We start from the raw sequence: 20,626 nt of genomic DNA, 5'->3' as shown, positions 1-20,626 counted from the left end.
GATTTTTGATGTTCAAGATGCCATTTGCGAATAAAAAATGTCCCGCATTCTGAATATAAAAATGGCTTTTCCCATGTGTGAGTTCTCTGGTGTTTAACAAGACTTGACTTATTTGCCCAACATTTCCTGCATTTTGATCAATAATCCTGTGTGAGTTCTCTGGTGAATAACTATATGATTTCTGGTTAACCCCTTCCCGACCGTTGACGCAGCGTACGCGTCATGAAAACCTATGCCAATCCGACCTGTGATGCAGCATATGCGTCATGGTCGGATCGCGCTCCTGAAGGTCAGGTGAAAGGGTTAACTGCAATTTCACCTGACCTGCAGGGACAGGGGGATTAGTACTTGACCCCAGGGGGGTGGCTTCGCCCCCCGTGGCTACGATCGCTCTGATTGGCTGTTGAAAGTGACGTTTCACTTTCACTTTCAATCAGAGCAATAGTAATATTTCAACAATGAAAACTGGTGAAATATTACAATCCAGCCATGGCCGATGCTGCAATATCATCGGCCATGGCTGGAGACCGCGATCTGCCCCCGCCACCAATCCCATCCTCAGTCCTGTCTTCTGCTGTCCTCCGCTCCCCTCCGTTCTTCTGTCCGCTCCCCCGCAGTCTGATCTCACCCCCCACTGTCCGATCCCACCCCCGCATACTTACCAAGCTCCAGTGTCCCTCCCGGAGTCCGTCCGTCTTCTCCATGGATGCCGCCATCTTCCAAAATGGCGGGCGCATGCGCAGTGCGCCGCCGAATCTGCCGGCCGACAGCTTTGTTCCAGGTACATTTTGATCGCTGTGATAGGTTCTATCACAGTGATCAAAATAAAAGAATAATAAATACCCCCTACTTTATCACCCCATAGGTAGGGAACATAATAAAATAAAGAAAATATATGTACTTTTATTTTTCCACTAGGGTTAGGATTAGAACTAGGGTTAGAACTAGGGTTAGGGTTAGAACTAGGGTTAGAATTAGGGTTAGAACTAGGGTTAAGGTTGCAATTAGGGTTAGGGTTGCAATTAGGGATAGGGTTGCAATTAGGGTTAGGGTTGCAATTAGGGTTAGAATTAGGGTTAGAATTAGGCTATGTGCACACAGTAGAAAAATAATGGTATATCCCAACAACATGGCTGACGTGAAACAATGTCACGCCTAGGTGTTGTTTAAATTCCAGACTTATTGTAACCCAGTCGTTACTACATTATACAACGGGGGGGGTGGAAACCACAAAACGACCAAACAGCAATATATGTTATATATACAAAATATTCTTTATTAAATACAAAAGACAATCTAAAAATGTATCAATATAGGACAAGGATAGAACACAGTGAGGAATAAATGCAGACCACGAACAAAGTGCTGCCGTGCAAAACGAAAGACATGCAGACCAGGAAGATGTTCCCCTACATATCTCTGTTGTTAGTATGGGGAACTTGTATACAAGAGCACAGTAAACCACTGAATATGTGGGCGCAACCTACGTACGTATGTAACAGGATGCTGCACCGTAAGTATACAACCGACCATTTAGCCGTATTGTTGCCACACTAGGCTGAATCTATATTGGTGCAATCAAATAGGCTGGAAGTACTCTATACTAAAATTAACACCCCATAATCAGGCCTATCGCAAGAAAAGCCAGCCTATAATGTGCCCATATACTACATGTACAGAGTCTAGGACCATACTCCAAAAGGAGTTACAATGTGCCCATATATTACATGCACAGACTCTAGGGCTATACTCCAAAAGGAGTTACAATAATCAATTGCTAACATAAGATAGAACATGGTAACTACCTATTTCCATATTACCTTCTATAGGTAGCGCTCAGGTGTACAAGAGTCCACGGTCTGCACGTCTGCCCGACGCGCTTTTTGGAGTTGAACGCCTTCGTCAGGGGCGTATCGGATGAGCGGAATGCCGGCATTTTAATGTAGTCCCGCCGGAAGTAGCGGTGGCGCTCGCCAGAAGTGACGCAGGCGCTGCCATGGCAACCCGCGACTCACAGTGGCGGCGGCGTCATGCCTAGGCGCCGCCAACCATGGCAACCGCCCCAGCATCGAGACGCCACAAGCTGACCGGAGTGGCCGGGCCAAGTGCGCATACGTACAAGCGGCGTCACCGCCAGTTCCAGAAGCGGAATTGAAGCATGGTAACCAGCTCATAAGGGAAAGGGGGGAAGAAAAAGAAAGAGAAAATAAGTGCCACCTATACCAAATAACAAGGAGAACGAATGCCCTATATGGTCATACGATGCCACTAATGAAAGTGTTAATAGTCCATGTCAACAAACATGGCATCCCACAACTACAATGTAGGGGCAGTCTCTGTGCAACTACCACCCCCATTACCACCTATACCAAACCAATTATACCTAATGCGATAATTGGCTACCCACTAAGAGAAAAGAAAAAATGTGTAAAAATATTATTATATAATACTAAAGAACAAAAAAACATAAAAAATCTTTTGTATGGCATATCTAGAAACTATAACATATAACATAGATGTTCATATATGGAGTTTATAAGGTCAAACTGGCATTAGCAAGATGAAATACTCCATAGAGTTCTATAGATTTTCTCCAAGTGCCGTACTCCATTTGGATCTTCATAGTGGGAAAGGGACAAATCAGAGCTTTGGTCCAATTCTGATGTCATCCAACGTATCCATAATCACCATAAATCTAAAATGTTAAAAACATAATTAAAAACATGCACGAATAACAATCTGTGCGTGCCCGCACCTCCTCCTATGCAGCCCACATAATCACAGAAACGACGCAAAACTAATGGTCTCATTGAACCCATTGGGGTGGACGGTGTTCAAAGTCCACATCCACCGAGTCTCTAATTGTGCTAGACGTTGTGAAATTCTGCCCCCTCTTATATCTAGCTCAATCATATCTATGCCCTTGACGCGCAAGACACTACTGTCACAATTGTGGTGTGACTTGAAGTGTCTTGGTATCATTTTAAGTACATTAATATCCGTTTCTTTGGCAGCTGCCTCGATCCCCCGGACGTGCTCCCTAACCCTAGTTTTCAATTGTCGCATGGTTAATGCTCTGAAATGTTTATGAAACTCTTAGTCGGTTTTAACACTAAGCCCATAGACGGCCTTGATAAAGATATTGATCAATCGTTGTCTGAATTACGTGCCAAGTGCTCGGTGGAGCAACTGAAGCTATATGAGATGCAACTTGATAAATCCCTTGATGTGATTGTCAAAAAGATCAGTGAGATGCAGACCTCCAAATTCAACAGAGATGTTATAGATTATCAGACTAAAAATGTCTATCAGTGGAGAAAACCATCAGTGCAGCAGCGATATATACAACGGAGTGCATCCAATTCATCAATATCATCAACTGGTGCACAATCAGATGTTTCCACATAATCAGTAATCACACGCTCTGGTGCTAGCTACAAAAGAACTAGGAAGTATAATTACCACCCGTATAAGAAACAAAAACAGCGTCCCCTTGAGACAACTAACGGAGGCAATAAGGTAATAAACCTGAGTAAACATGTATTGTCTGAGACTGACTGTTCACTATTGCATAGGGGATTATCTTTCTCCCCAGCAGCCGGCTTAGATCGTTTTACGATTGTAAAAGATCTTCACCTATTTGCTCGCTCATTATTATTTTAACGCCACTTTTATGATGATAACTTACACCAATTATTTCCCACAGAAATTGAGCAGTCAGCATTAAGAATACTCGAGGAATTGTCCATTGAACATCAGACAGAGGAAGGAGGTAGGATCCCCCAATCAATTCGGGTTCGCTCTAAGAGGTTCCCCCCCTTGTCTAATTGTGGTACTATTGATATGTTCGTGAAGGTGGCAAGTGAGGAATTGGCCCAAATCCCTCAATTTATACAAAATGATAACTTAACCAAATGGGAGAGATCACGATTGAAACAGTTGAGGGATCTCCCTGATGTTGTGATTAAGCCGGCGGACAAGGGGGCAATATTGTAATATGGCCAAAAGAAATGTATGAAAAGGAGGCAATGCGCCAATTGTCTAATACAGCATGCTACAAGAAGCTTACATACAACCCCTTGTCCACCTACTGTACACAACTCAGGGAGATCCTAAAGAAAGCTACTGAACGAGGCACCATCACAAAAGACCTGTGTACAGCACTCACTGTAACTGAACCCACGGTATCCACCTTTTATCTCCTGCCCAAGACATAAAAAAACATTAGTATACCACCGGGACGCCCAATTGTGTCAGGGAGGGGAAACTATCTGGAATACATCAATAAATGGATCGACTCAATTTTACAACCTTTGGTGGAAGAACTACCTTCCTTCCTCAAAGACACTAATCAATTATTACGTAGAGTGGACAATTTGACGTTGGAGGAGGATACCATCATAGGAGCAATGGATGTGGAGTCGCTGTATACGAGTATTAGACACAGTGATGGCTTACTTGCCACGGAGTATTTCTTACCCACATCTAATTGCTCCCCTGAATTTGGGTCCTTCGTCTTGGAGGTCTTGAAGTTTACATTGACTCACAACTTCTTCACGTTTAGGGGGTCCTTTTTCCTGCAGCTCCAGGGAACAGCCATGGGGGCGGCCTTTGCGCCCTCCTATGCCAACCTGTTCCTGGGGCTGTGGGAGAGGGACCTCCTACGGTCAGATAGTCTGTTGTCTATGGAGCGCGTCCACTTATGGACACACTACATGGACGACATTCTTATAGTCTGGCAGGGTGGTCAGGAGGCCTTCACCGGCTTCGTGGCCGCCCTTAACGACAATGACAGAAATATAAAATTGACGGCGACATCTGATAGATCTAGGATTGAGTTTCTCGATGTGACATTGATTAGAGATAGGGAGGACACAATTCAGACAACAATTTTCAGATAACCTACTGCTACTAACATGCTCCTCCACGCGTCCTCCTCCCCTCCAGCTCATATGGTTCGCTCGGTCCCAATTGGGCAATTTTTACGCCTACGCCAAATCTGCTCAACAAATGAGGATTTCGAATTACAAGCTAGGGATCTCAAATCCCGCTTCTAAGAACGGGGATATAGCTATCGTGCCATTAAAAGGGCATATCTACGAGCGAAACATAGTGATAGGAATGTATTGCTCTTCAGGAGGGAAAATAGAGAGAGTAAATCTGAGGAGATCAGATTTGTGACAAACTTTAACTCTTGGGCAGGGGCAATACGGAAGGTGTTAGAGCGTACTTGGCCTATCTTGAGAACCGATCCGACTTTGGCCAAGCTGCTACCAAATCGGCCTCTCATTACATATCAGAGGGCCAAAAATATACGGGATCATTTGGTACGCAGTCACTACATATGCAATCCACCCAGGACATTTTTAACCCCTTCATGACCCAGCCTATTTTGGCCTTAATGACCTTGCCGTTTTTTGCAATTCTGACCAGTGTCCCTTTATGAGGTAATAACTCAGGAATGCTTCAACGGATCCTAGCGGTTCTGAGATTGTTTTTTCGTGACATATTGGGCTTCATGTTAGTGGTAAATTTAGGTCAATAATTTCTGCGTTTATTTGTGAAAAAAATGGAAATTTGGCGAAAATTTTGAAAATTTCGCAATTTTCAAATTTTGAATTTTTATTCTGTTAAATCAGAGAGTTATGTGACACAAAATAGTTAATAAATAACATTTCCCACATGTCTACTTTACATCAGCACAATTTTGGAACCAAAATTTTTTTTTGCTAGGAAGTTATAAAGGTTAAAATTTGACCAGTGATTTCTCATTTTTACAACAAAATTTACAAAATCATTTTTTTTAGGGACCACCTCACATTTGAAGTCAGTTTGAGGGGTTTATATGGCTGAAAATACCCAAAAGTGACACCATTCTAAAAACTACACCCCTCAAGGTGCTTAAAACCACATTCAAGAAGTTTGTTAACCCTTCAGGTGTTTCACAGCAGCAGAAGCAACATGGAAGGAAAATATGAACATTTAACTTTTTATTCACAAAAATGATCTTTTAGCAATCATTTTTTTATTTTCCCAAGGGTAAAAGGAGAAACTGGACAACGGACTTTGTTGTCCAACTTGTCCTGAGTACGCTGATACCTCATATGTGGGGGTAAACCACTGTTTGGGCGCCCGGCAGGGCTCGGAAGGGAAGGAGCGCCATTTGACTTTTTGAATGAAAAATTGGCTCCAATCTTTAGCGGACACCATGTCGCGTTTGGAGAGCCCCCGTGTGCCTAAACATTGGAGCTCCCCCACAAGTGACCCCATTTTGGAAACTATACCCCCCAAGGAACTTATCTAGAAGCATAGTGAGCACTTTAAACCCCCAGGTGCTTCACAAATTGATCTGTAAAAATGAAAAAGTACTTTTTTTTCACAAAAAAATTATTTTAGCCTCAATTTTTTCATTTTCACATGGGCAACAGGATAAAATGGATCCTAAAATTTGTTGGACAATTTCTCCTGAGTACACCGATACCTCACATGTGGGGGTAAACCACTGTTTGGGCACATGATAAGGCTCGGAAGGGAAGGAGCGCCATTTGACTTTTTGAATGAAAAATTATCTCCATCGCTAGCGGACACCATGTCACGTTTGGAGAGCCCCTGTGTGCCTAAACATTGGAGCTCCCCCACAAGTGACCCGATTTTGGAAACTAGACCCCCCAAAGAACTTATCTAGAAGCATAGTGAGCACTTTAAACCCTCAGGTGCTTCACAAATTGATCCGTAAAAATGAAAAAGTACTTTTTTTTCACACAAAATTTCTTTTAGCCTCAATTTTTTCGTTTTCACATGGGCAACAGGATAAAATGGATCCTAAAATTTGTTGGGCAATTTCTCCTGAGTACGCCGATACCTCTTATGTGGGGGTAAACCACTGTTTGGGTGCACGGCAAGGCTCGGAAGGGGAGGCGTGCCATTTGACTTTTTGAATGGAAAATTAGCTCCAATCGTTAGCAGACACCATGTCGCGTTTGGAGAGCCCCTGTGTGCCTAAACATTGGATCTCCCCTACAATTGACCCCATTTTGGAAACTAGACCTCCCAAGGAACTTATCTAGATGCATAGTGAGCACTTATAACCCCCAGGTGCTTCAGAGAAGTTTATAACGCAGAGCCGTGAAAATAAAAAATAATTTTTCTTTCCTCAAAAATGATTTTTAGCCCAGAATTTTTTATTTTCCCAAGGGTAATAAGAGAAATTGGACCCCAAATGTTGTTGTCCAGTTTGTCCTGAGTACGATGATACCCCATATGTGGGGGTAAACCACTGTTTGGGCGCACAGCAGGGCTCGGAAGGGAAGGCACGCCATTTGGCTTTTTGAATGGAAAATTAGCTCCAATCATTAGCGGACACCATGTCGCGTTTGAAGAGCCCCTATGTGCCTAAACATTGGAGCTCCAGCACAAGTGACCCCATTTTGGAAACTAGACCTCCCAAGGAACTAATCTAGATGTGTGGTGAGCACTTTGAACCCCCAAGTGCTTCACAGAAGTTTATAACGCAGAGCCATGAAAATAAAAAATAATTTTTCTTTTCTCAAAAATGATTTTTTAGCCCACAATTTTTTATTTTCCCAAGTGTAACAAGAGAAATTTGACCCCAAAAGTTGTTGTCCAGTATCTCCTGAGTATGCTAATACCCCATATGTGGGGGTAAACCACTGTTTGGGCACATGCCGGGGCTCGGAAGTGAAGTAGTGACATTTTGAAATGCAGACTTTGATGGAATGCTCTGCGGGCGTCACGTTGCGTTTGCAGAGCCCCTAATGTGCCTAAACAGTAGACACTCCCCACAAGTAACCCCATTTTGGAAACTAGACCCCCAAAGGAACTTATCTAGATGTGTGGTGAGCACTTTGAACCCCCAAATGCTTCACAGAAGTTTATAACGCAGAGCCGTGAAAATAATAAATACGTTTTCTTTCCTCAAAAATAATTTTTTTGCCCAGAATTTTTTATTTTCCCAAGTGTAACAGGAGAAATTTGACCTCAAAAGTTGTTGTCCAGTATCTCCTGAGTACGCTAATACCCCATATGTGGGGGTAAACCACTGTTTGGGCACATGCCGGGGCTCGGAAGTGAAGTAGTGACATTTTGAAATGCAGACTTTGATGGAATGCTCTGCGGGCGTCACGTTGCATTTGCAGAGCTCCTGATGTCCCTAAACAGTAAACCCCCCCACAAGTGACCCCATTTTGGAAACTAGACCCCCAAAGGAACTTATCTAGATGTGTGTTGAGCACTTTGAACCCCCAAGTGCTTCACAGAAGTTTACAACGCAGAGCTGTGAAAATAAAAAATCATTTTTCTTTCCTCAAAAATGATGTTTTAGCAAGCAAATATTTATTTTCACAAGGCTAAAAGGAGAAATTGGACCCCAATAGTTGTTGCCCAGTTTGTCTCGAGTATGCTGGTATCCCATATGTGGGGGTAAACCACTATTTGGGCACACGCCGGGGCTCGGAAGGGAAGTAGTGACGTTTTGAAATGCAGACTTTGATGGAATGGTCTGCGGGCGTCACGTTGCATTTGCAGAGACCCTGATGTGTCTAAACAGTAGAAACCCCCCACAAGTGACCCTATTTTGGAAACTAGACCCCCAAAGGAACTTATCTAGATATGTGGTGAGCACTTTGAACCCCCAAGTGCTTCACAGAAGTTTACAACGCAGAGCCGTGAAAATAAAAAATCATTTTTATTTCCTCAAAAATGATGTTTTAGCAAGCAATTTTTTATTTTCTCAAGGGTAACAGATGAAATTGGACCCCAATAGTTGTTGCCCAGTTTGTCCCGAGTATGCTGGTACTCCGTACGTGGGGGTAAACCACTGTTTGGCTGCATGTTGGGGCTCGGAAGGGAGGGAGCACCATTTGACTTTTGGAACGCAAGATTGGCTGGAATCAATGGTGGCGCCATGTTGCGTTTGGAGACCCCTGATGTGCCTAAACAGTGGAAACCTCTCAATTCTAACTCCAACACTAACCCCAACACACCCCTAACCCTAATCCCAACTCTAGCCATAACCCTAACCCCAACACACCCCTAACCACAACCCTAACCCAACACACCCCTAACCCTAATCCCAACCCTAATTTCAACCCTAACCACAACCCTAACCCCAACACACCCCTAACCATAACCCTAACCACAAGCCTAATCTTAAACCTATTTCCAACCCTAGCCCTAATTCCATCCCTAACCCTAAGGCTATGTGCCCACGTTATGGATTCGTGTGAGATTTTTCCGCACCATTTTTGAAAAATCCGCAGGTAAAAGGCACTGCGTTTTACCTGCGGATTTACCACAGATTTCCAGTGGTTTTTGTGCGGATTTCACCTGCGGATTCCTATTGAGGAACAGGTGTAAAATGCTGCGGAATCCGCACAAAGAATTGATATGCTGCATAAAATACAACGCAGCGTTTTTGCGCGGTATGTTCCGCACCATGGGCACAGCGGATTTGGTTTTCCAAAGATTTACATGGAACTGTAAACCTGTTGGAAAACTGCTACGAATCCGCAGCAGCCAATCCGCTGCGGATCCGCAGCCAAATCCACACCGTGTGCACATAGCCTAATTCTAAGGCTATGTGCACACGCTGCGGAAAACGCTGCGGATCCGCAGCGTTTCCGCAGCCGCGGGTCCGCAGCAGTTTCCCTTGAGATTATAGTTCAATGTAAACCTATGGGAAACAAAAAACGCTGTGCCCATGCTGCGGAAAAAACTGCGCGGAAACGCAGCGGTTTACATTCCGCAGCATGTCACTTCTTTCTGCGGATTCCGCAGCGGTTTTACAACTGCTCCAATAGAAAACCGCAGTTGTAAAACCGCAGTGAAATCCGCAGAAAAACCACGTTGAATCCGCGATAAGTCCGCAGCGGTTTTACACTGCGAATTTATCAAATGTGCTGTGGAAAAATCCACAGAGGACCAGAATACCCTAACCCTAAGGAAAAATCCACAGAGGACCAGAAAACCCTAACCCTAACCCTGGTTCTGAACCTAGTGGAGGAAAAAAAATATATATATTTTCTTTATTTTATTGTTGTCCCTAGCTATAAGGGTGATAAAGGGGGGGGGGGTAATTTACATTTTTTTTTATTTTGATCACTGTGATAGGTTTTCACAGTGATCAAAATGTACATGGAACGAATCTGCCGGCAGGCAGATTCGGCGGGCGTACCGCGCATGCGCCTGCCATTTTGGAAGATGGCGGCGCCCAGGGAGGAGACGGACCGACACTGGGAGGCTCGGTAAGTATGTGGGGGTAAGGGGGGGAGCTAGGGGGGTGGATCGGAGCACAGGGGAGGTGGATCGGAGCAAGGAAGGAGCGGGCAGGAGGACGGGGGAGCGGTCAGGAGGACGGAGAGGACCGGGCCACATAACGGACGACTGGGGAGGAGATCGGGGGCGGTGGGGGGGGGGCAGAACATGATTTCCAGCCATGGCAGATGCTATTGCAGCATCGGCCATGGCTGGATTGCAATATTTCACCATTTTCATAGGTGAAATATTGCAAATTGCTCTGATTGGCTGTTGCACTTTCAACAGCCAATCAGAGCGATCGTAGCCACGTGGGGGCAAAGCCACCCCCCCTGGGCTGAAGTACAACTCCCCCTCTCCCTGCAGATCGGGTGAAATAGGAGTTAACCCTTTCACCCGATCTGCAGGGACGCGATCATTCTGTGACACAGCATATGCGTCACAGGTCGGATTGGCACTGACTTTCATGACGCATACGCTGTGTCACAGGTCGGGAAGGGGTTAAATGATCCCAGCAATAGAGCTAGAGGGGGTTGTAGGGCCTGTGGACATTGTGTGGCATGTACTAATATTGTCAGAGAAGACTCTTTCGTTGACTCCTCATGACATAAATGCTTTAAAATATTGAAATCAATCACATGTACATCCAGGAATGTAATATATTACGCATCCTGCCCATGCCCACTGATATACGTAGGTTTAACCACGCGACAATTGAAAACTAGGGTTAGGGAGCACGTCGAGGCAGCTGCCAAAGAAACGGATATTAATATACTTAAAACGATACCAAGACACTTCAAGTCACACCACAATTGTGACAGTAGTGTCTTGCGCGTCAAGGGCATAGATATGATTGAGCTAGATATAAGAAGGGGCAGAATTTCACAACGTCTAGCACAATTAGAGACTCGGTGGATGTGGACTTTGAACACCGTCCACCCCCATGGGCTCAATGAGACCATTAGTTTTGCGTCGTTTCTGTGATTATGTGGGCTGCATAGGAGGAGGTGCGGGCACCCACAGATTGTTATTCGTGCATGTTTTTAATTATGTTTTTAACATTTTAGATCTATGGTGATTATGGATACGTTGGATGACATCAGAATTGGACCAAAGCTCTGATTTGTCCCTTTCCCACTATGAAGATCCAAATGGAGTACGGCACTTGGAGAAAATCTATAAAACTCTATGGAGTATTTCATCTTGCTAATGCCAGTTTGACCTTATAAACTCCATATATGAACATCTATGTTATAGTTTCTAGATATGCCATACAAAAGATTTTTTATGTTTTTTTGTTCTTTAGTATTATATAATAATATTTTTACAAATTTTTTCTTAGTGGGTAGCCAATTATCGCATTAGGTATAATTGGTTTGGTATAGGTGGTAATGGGGGTGGTAGTTGCACAGAGACTGCCCCTACATTGTAGTTGTGGGATGCCATGTTTGTTGACATGGAATATTTACACTTTCATTAGTGGCATCGTATGACCATATAGGGCATTCGTTCTCCTTGTTATTTGGTATAGGTGGCACTTATTTTCTCTTTCTTTTTCTTCCCCCCTTTCCCTTATGAGCTGGTCACCATGCTTCAATTCCGCTTCTGGAACTGGCGGTGAAGCCGCTTGTACGCATGCGCACTTGGCCCGGCCACTCCGGTCGGCTTGTGGCGTCTCGATGCTAGGGCGGTTGCCATGGTTGGCGGCGCCTAGGCATGCCGCCGCCGCCACTGTGAGTCGCGGGTTGCCATGGCAGCGCCTGCGTCACTTCCGGCGAGCGTCACCACTACTTCCGGTGGGACTACATTAAAATGCCGGCATTCCGGTCATCCGATACGCCCCTGACGAAGGAGTTCAACTCCGAAACGCGCGTCGGGCAGACGTGCAGACCGTGAGCTCTTGTACACCTGAGCGCCACCTATAGAAGGTAATATGGATATAGGTAGTTACCATGTTCTATCTTACGTTAGCAATTGATTATTGTAACTCATTTTGGAGTATGGCCCTAGAGTCTGTGCATGTAATATATGGGCACATTGTAACTCCTTTTGGAGTATGGCCCTAGACTCTGTACATGTAGTATATGGGCACATTATAGGCTGACTTTTCTTGCGATAGGCCTGATTATGGGGTGTTAATTTTAGTATAGAGTACTTCCAGCCTTCCAGGGAGTTAGAATTGAGGGGTTTCCACTGTTTAGGCACATCAGGGATCTCCAAACGCGACATGGCGCCACCATTGATTCCAGCCAATCTTGTGTTCAAAAAGGTGCACCCTCCCTTCCTTCCCTTCAAAAATGGTGCACCCTCCCTTCCGAGCCCCGACGTGCGCCCAAACAGTGGTTTACCCAAACATATGGGGTATCAGCGTACTCAGGAAAAATTGCACAACAACACTGGGGGTCGAATTTCTCCTGTTACCCTTGGGAAAATTAAAAAATGGGGGCTAAAAATTTATTTTTGTTGAAAAAAAATGTTTTTTTTATTTTCACGGCTCTGCGTTATAAATTTATGTGAAGCACTTGGGGGTTCAAAGTGCTCACTACACATCTAGATAAGTTCCTGAGGGGGTCTAGGTTCCAAAATGGGGTCCCTTGTGGGGGGTTTCTACTGTTTAGACACATCAGGGTCTCTGCAAATGCAACGTGTCGCCCGAAGACTATTCCATCAAAGTTTGCAATTCAAAACGTCACTACTTCCCTTCCGAGCCCTGACGTGTGCCCAAACAGTGGTTTACCCCCATATATGGGGTATCAGCATACTCAGGACAAACTGGACAACAACTTTTGGGGTCCAATTTCTCCTGTTACTCTTGTGAAAATAAAAAATTGCGGGCTAAAAAATAATTTTTGAGGAAAGAAAAATGATTTTTTATTTGCACGGCTCTGCGTTATAAACTTCTGTGAAGCACTTGGGGTTCAAAGTGCTCCTCGCACATCTAGATTAGTTCCTTGGGGGTCTAGTTTCCAAAATGGGGTCACATGTGGGGGAGCTCCAATGTTTAGGCACACAGGGGCTCTCCAAACGCGACATGGTGTCCGCTAACGATTGGAGCAAATTTTTTATTCAAAAAGTCAAATAGCGCTCCTTTCCTTCCGAGCCTTGCCGTGCGCCCAAATAGTGGTTTCTGACCACATATGAGGTATCGGAGTGTACTCAGGAGAAATTGCCCAACAAATTTTAGGATCCATTTTATCCTGTTGCCCATGTAAAAATAAAAAAATTGAGGCTAAAATAATTTTTTTCGAAAAAAAAAAAGTACTTTTTCATTTTTACGGATCAATTTGTGAAGCACCTGGGGGTTCAAAGTGCTCACTATACATCTAGATAAGTTCCTTGGGGGGTCTAGTTTCTAAAATGGGGTCACTTGTGGGGGAGCTCCAATGTTTAGGCACACAGGGGCTCTCCAAACGCGACATGGTGTCTGCTAAAGATTGGAGTCAATTTTTCATTCAAAAATTCCGAGCCCTGTCATGCGCCCAAACAGTGGTTCCCCCCCACATATGGGGTATCAGCGTACTCAGGACAAACTGGACAATAACTTTCGGCATCCAGTTTCTCTTTTTACTCTTGGGAAAATAAAAAAATTGTTGCTAAAAGATCATTTTTGTGACTAAAGCTAACTGTTCATTTTTTCCTTCCATGTTGCTTCTGCTGCTGTGAAGCACCTGAAGGGTTAATAAACTTCTTGAATGTGGTTTTGAGCAACTTAAGGGGTGCAGTTTTTAGAATGGTGTCACTTTGGGGTATTTTCAGCCATATAGACCCCTCAAACTAACTTCAAATGTGAGGTGGTCCCTAAAAAAATGGTTTTGTAAATTTTGTTGTAAAAATGAGAAATAGCTGATCAAATTTTAACCCTTATAACTTCCCAGCAACAAAAAATTAGAGTAGACATTTGGTTAATGTTATTTATTAACTATTTTGCATCACATAACTCTATGGTTTAACAGAATAAAAATTTAAAATTTGAAAATTGCGAAATTTACAAAATTTTGCAAATTTCCGATTTTTTCACAAATAAACGCAAAAATTATTGACCTAAATTTACTACTAACATGAAGCCCAATATGTCATGAAAAAACAGTCTCAGAATCGCTAAGATCCGTTGAAGCGTTCCGGAGTTATTACCTCATAAATGGAGACTGGTCAGAATTGCAAAAAATGGCCAGGTCATTAAAGTCAAAATGGGCTGGGTCATGAAGGGGTTAAAGTGTTCCATATTCAAAATGTGGAATTCTCTCCTGTGTGAAGTTTCTGATGTTTAACAAGACTTGATTGAGCTGCAAAACATTTCCCACATTCTGAACATGAAAAAGGTTTCTCTACCCTATGTGAGTTTTCTGATGTTTCACAAGATTTGATTTCTGAACAAAGCATTTCCCACATGTTTCACATGAAAATGGATTCTCTCCTGTGTGAGTTCTCTGATGTGAAGCAAGATATGATTTACTTGTAAAAGATTTCCCACATTCAGAACATGAAAAAGGTTTCTTCCCTGTGTGAGTTTTCTGGTGAATAACAAGATTTGATTTGCTTGGAAAACATTTCCCACATTCTGAACATGAAAAATGTTTCTTCCCTGTGTGAGTTGTCTGGTGAATAACAAGACTTGATTTTCTTGGAAAACATTTCCCACATTCTGAACATAAAAAAGGTTTCTCCCCTGTGTGAGTTCTCTGATGCATAACTAAACTTGATCTCTGATTAAAACATTTCCCACATTCTGAACATGAAAAAGGTTTCACCCCTGTGTGAGTTCTCTGATGCATAACTAAACTTGATCTCTGATTAAAACATTTCTCACATTCTGAACATGAAAAAGGTTTCTCTCCTGTGTGAATTCTCTGGTGTGTCATAAGATGTGCCTTCCTTACAAAACATTTCCCACATTCTAAACATAAAAATGGCTTCTCCCCTGTGTGAGTTCTCTGGTGTATAACAAGGTGTGATTTCCGTTTATAATATTTCAAACACTCTGAACAAGAAAATCTTTTCACTTCTCTGTGAATTTTTTGATGTTTAACAAAAAAACTTTTACGGGAAAAACATTTTTCATTCTTTGAATTTGAAAATGGCTTCTTTTTTGTAAGTGCAATTTGATTTTTAACGCCTCGTTTGTGGTTTTTATTTTTCTGAATAGTTTTTGAAGCATTAGCAGATAAGTCTTGTTTAAAAGGATCAGATGATAGATCTTTGCTATGAAGGGATGATGAAATATCTGGAGTAATGGCATTCACTTCAGTTATATCTTGTGTGATATCAACGTCATCGGATTTAAAAACTGAAGATATCTGATGTCCCTCTGATCTCCAGGTACAGTCATCTGCCAAGAATAAAAACAATTATTTAATAAAATATCCTTAATTATATTTTTACATTTCTAGATAAAATATCCATAGAAATTGCAATTTACACTATGTTCCAAATTATTATGCAAATTACATTTTTCTCGGATTTTCCTAAATGGTCGGTGCAAATGACAGTCAGTCTAATAAAAGTCATCACCCGTTAAAGTATACATCGAATTTTATTGAAGAAACCTCCCAATGATAACAGTATAATCTCCAAAATTAATAAAAACTCAAAATGCACTGTTCCAAATTATTAGGCACAGTAGTATTTCTAAACATTTGATTTGTTTTAAAGAACTGAAAATGCTCATTTGTGGAATTTGCAGCATTAGGAGGTCACATTCACTGAACAAAAAAGCTATTTAACTCCAAAACATCCTAACAGGCCAAGTTACATGTTAACATAGGAGCCCTTCATTGATATCACCTTCACAATTCTTGCATCCATTGAACGTGTGAGTTTATGGAGAGTTTCTGCTTGTATTTCTTTGCATGAAGTCAGAATAGCCTCCCAGAGCTGCTGTTTTGATGTGAACTGCCTCCCACCCTCATAGATCTTTTGTTTGATGATACTCCAAAGGTTCTCTATAGGGTTGAGGTCAGGGGAAGATGGTGGCCACACCATGAGCTTATCTCCTTTTATGTCCATAGCAGCCAATTACTCAGAGGTATTCATTGTCATGCATGAAGATGTTTTTGTTCCTGAAGGCACGTTTCTGCTTTTTAGACCATGGAAGAAAGTTGTCAGTCAGAAACTCTATTTACTTTGCTGAGGTAATTTTCACACCTTCAGGAACCTTAAAGGGCCCTACCAGCTGGTTCCCCATGATTCCAGCCCAAAACATGACTCCTACACCTCCTTGCTGACGTCGCAGCCTTGTTGGGACATGGTGGCCATCCACCAACCAACCACTACTCCATCCATCTGGACCATCCAGGGTTGCTCGACACTCATCAGTAAACAAGACTGTTTGAAAATTAGTCTTCATGTATGTCTGAGCCCACTGCAACCGTTTCTGCTTGTGAACACTGTTTAGGAGTGGCCGAATAGTAGGTTTATGCACCACAGCAAGCCTTTGAAGGATCCTACACCTTGAGGTTCGAGGGACTCCAGACGCACCAGCAGCTTCAAATAACTGTTTGCTGCTTTGTAATGGTATTTTGGCAGCTGCTCTCTTAATCCAATGAATTTGTCTGGCAGAAAACTTCCTCATTATGCCTTTATTTGCATGAACTCTGTCTGTGCTCTGTTTCAGTCACAAATCTCATCAGAGTATGATGATCACTCTTAAGTTTTCGTGAAATATCTAATTTTTTCATACCTTGTCCAAGGCATTGCACTATCTAACGCTTTTCAGCAGCAGAGAGATCCTTTTTATTTCCCATATTGCTTGAAACCTGTGACCTGCATAATAATGTGGAACATCATTTTTGAGTAGGTTTCCTTTAATTAGAATCACCTGGAAAACTAGTTATCACATGTGTTTAAGATTGATTTCAGTGATTCATTGAGCCCTGAGACACAATACCATCCACGAGTTTATTTGAAAAACAAAACAATTAAATCTTTATAACACTTAAATCCAGTAGACCATGAAATTCGACTATCTTTGCACAAAGGACATCCCTAATATTGGAATAAGAAGCCACCAAAAAATGATATGTGGGTCAAAATGATAGAAAAAAAAATTCTACTCCTCCTTCATAAACAAGCCCCTACTCAGGTCCATCATCTTTCAATGGAAAACTAGAGGGTTTGCTCAATGATTCTTGAAAAGCAACAACCAATCTAGCAAATACCATTCCCCAATGACAAAATGTCCCCCTTGCTACTGAGCCTTGCCATATGCCCAAACACTGTTAGTGTCCATATTTTTGGCATTGCTGTACTGAGAAGAACACACTTAAAAATTTATGTTGTGCATGTCTCTATAAGCACGAACTGGGCACTATGTATCAGGCACTAAAATGGCATATTTGCAATTTTTACTCTGCAACATCAATTATGTTTTCCAGAAAGTGCACGTGGAGTCAAAATAGTCACTACTCCTATGAATTCCATTAGGGAACTGGAGTCACTTTATCGGGCTTTCTACTGTTCTGTAGTTCTTGTAGTTGATCTGCAAATGGTATTGGCAAATTATTCCAGCAAAATCTGCATTCTCATAGCCAAAATACCTCTCTTTCCACTCTGAGCCCTGCCATGTTCCCTCGACAGTAGAGTGCAACAATACAGTATTATCATATTTATGACAAGTTTAAAAATAAATTGCGGGGTCTAGTTCTTCCTATTAGTCTTAGTGGGGAAAAAAAATAATCATTTTTGTTATTGTGTTACACTTAAAGGGTTAACACACTTCCCGAATGTGCTTTTTGATGCAAAGAGTTCAATTTTCTACAGTACAGGCGCCTCAAAGTAATTTCAAAAGTGATCCAGTCTAAAAAAATAAATAAATAATAATTAATAAATAGGTTTTGTATATGCTCTAAAAATAAATAGAAAAAGTTGTTGAAACACAGAAAATGTTTATAATTAACCGTTTTGTGAGATATCATTTTCTGTTTTAAGGGAGTTCAAATTTAAAGGTTGAACATTTCGAAAGGGTGTGAGGAAGCACTAAACGAAACGCGCGTCAGAAGGTCTAAGTATCTTTATGCTCAACTATTTTCAATTGTGTACTTTGATCCCCATGTGCCCAGCTCTGTGACTGTTCTTTTAAAATATAGGATTGACTGTTGAGGGCAGAGCAAAGTACTGCAGTGCGCAGGTGCCGGGCCTCTCTGACCCTCAACAGGGCAGACAAAGTACGACTGCGCAGGAGCCGAGATAGAAAGCAAAGAAGAGGATGTCATCGTATGAAGGTGGGAGGCGCCGGACCCAGACAGCGACACCCATCGGACCGGACTGGGACCGCCTCTGGGTGAGTATAATCTAACTTGTTTTTCTTATCTTTCAGGTTATATCGGGGGCTTATCTACAGCATTAGATAACCCTTTTTCTCACATATTCTAGCTGGTACCAGCGTCTGCGCTTTGCACCCCACTAAGTGTTGCCACTGAGCATGTGCAAGACGCACCATGACAACGGCAACACTTCTAGCTTTAGCCGAACGCGTCGCCCACGCTCCGGAAATCTCAGCGAGCCGGCGCCAACACACCATGATTCCACACCGGTATGTTCTTTTAAACCAATTAATACCCTTATTTAAACCTCATGTGTCTTTCCCATATTTACTTCCCCTGAAGAAGCTGCGGCGGCAGCGATACGCGTGGGGCCTTTACCTCACCCCTCCTCCAGCTTTGCATCTTAAGCCAACCTGGATTTGATTATCCTCCTAGGAACCGGCATTATGGTTACTATTATTGACAGCCCATAGGCAATTATAGCCTCTTCAGACTTTCATGTGTCACGCCGGGTAATTTCCTGTCAGGTTGTATTTTTGGGCCCCATTTCCCAGATTTGCTATACAATTGTTATCTTGGCATTTTTTCTTCACATTATATCTATATGGGGTCCTACAATTGTGGGAATTGACCCCCATAAGCAACTAGGGGAACGAATCTGCATGTTGGGATTCATTGCATATTGCTGCATGTTTCCCATACTGTGCCATATACAACTGTTCAGGTACATCATTGATAATAATCATTTGGCTGTGCATCAATTTGGTACTCTGCATTCGTGATCATATTACAATCTTGATACAATATGGGCTGTCGTTGGTATATATTTTCTTTACGCACATGTGTTCAGTTCACAAGGTTGCATGGACCATGATCTTATATTGACCTGTGTTTGTATCCATAGCCAGTTCAATTATTCATATATTGTCTTATTTTCATGGCTTATTTAGCCTGGAGGGGTGTTGGTTTATTGGTCATGTATGTATGCTTTTAAATGGCTTTATTATTGTTTTGTCTGTGGTGAAATAAAGGTTTTTTCTATTTTCTTATTACAATGTGGATGCGTATACCATTATTAGTCTATTTTTTTTTCTTTTGGTTAGTTCATGGTTCACACAGGCTAGGTTATACACCCCGTATTTTGCTATGATACCTTCTAATGGCGAACAAAAATAAAATTAGTGATGTTACAAAGCAAAAATTCAAGACTATTAAGGTCTCTTCATCAGGCACCAGAGCGAAAGACTTCCACGTGACTTCATGGGAAGTAGGACAATTGCCGCCAGAAAATTATATTAAAAAAAAAGAAAAAAAAAAAAGGTTTAAATAACTTTGCCAACAGGTTAGGCAGAACAAATAATATTTATTATAATAAGTTTTATATTTTTGTGTTTAGGTGTCTGTTATATTTGAGCATATAAAGAAAAAATGAAGAGAAAAAAAAGAGAAATTCTCTCTTGGCTCTCACTTGAATGATGTCTCAGTTATAAAAGGGAAGTTTGACCAGAAAGATGGGACCTGGTTTTGTAGCAATCATATGAGCACAAACAGCCAAACTCCTATCGCTTACTTCGTTTTTTGGACTTACTCAGTGGTCCTCCTCAGCCACACAGACGGACAAATATTAGACCCGATCTTCACCCATCTCTGCTCCCTATCTAACTTCACAACCCCCCTCTCCCTCTATCTGACCACCATCTACTCACTTTTCCATCCCTGTCCTGCTCACCTGTCACCCATATCGAGCAAATAGCGCACCCCGCAGAAACCTTGAACATCTAGACACCCACACACTCTCTGACTCTAGTCTACCACTGGCGTCCATATCCTCACTCCACGACACACACAGTGCCACTGCTTTCTACAATGCCACTCTCGCATCAGCTATTGATGCGGTCACCATTCTCGGGCATGACAGAGTGCGACAAGTCAAGAGACAACCTGGGCACAATAACCTCACTAAAAAGCTTCAGCAAGTGTCTAGGGTTGCAGAGCGGCATTGGAGGAAAACACATTCGCAAGATGATTTCACTGCATAAAAACAAGCAACACTCGCTTTCAAATCTGCCCTCACCTTCACAACCCTGATATCTTCC

The 20,626-nt window shown here is 42.4% G+C and overlaps 1 protein-coding gene across 2 annotated transcripts in view; it reads right to left on the bottom strand.

Moving 5' to 3' along the window:
• The window catches only part of LOC143767478 (uncharacterized), a 118,363-nt gene that overhangs the window by 65,594 nt on the left and 32,143 nt on the right, over positions 1-20,626 (bottom strand). Inside the window, exon 7 of one of the 2 annotated variants that reach the window (XM_077255857.1) lies at positions 14,172-15,598. The exons of the other annotated variant lie outside the window; for it this stretch is intronic. Within the exon in view, the coding sequence (XP_077111972.1) occupies positions 14,598-15,598 (1,001 nt within the window). The 3' untranslated portion in view covers positions 14,172-14,597. Of the gene's footprint in view, positions 1-14,171; positions 15,599-20,626 lie in introns of those variants that run through there. 2 annotated transcript variants of the gene reach the window in all.

This window comes from Ranitomeya variabilis, chromosome 4, assembly GCF_051348905.1.
Source record: "Ranitomeya variabilis isolate aRanVar5 chromosome 4, aRanVar5.hap1, whole genome shotgun sequence".
NCBI classification, from domain to species: Eukaryota; Metazoa; Chordata; class Amphibia; order Anura; family Dendrobatidae; genus Ranitomeya; species Ranitomeya variabilis.
The sequence above is the reverse complement of the archived record's forward strand: the minus strand, read 5'-3'. Positions and strand labels throughout refer to the sequence as shown.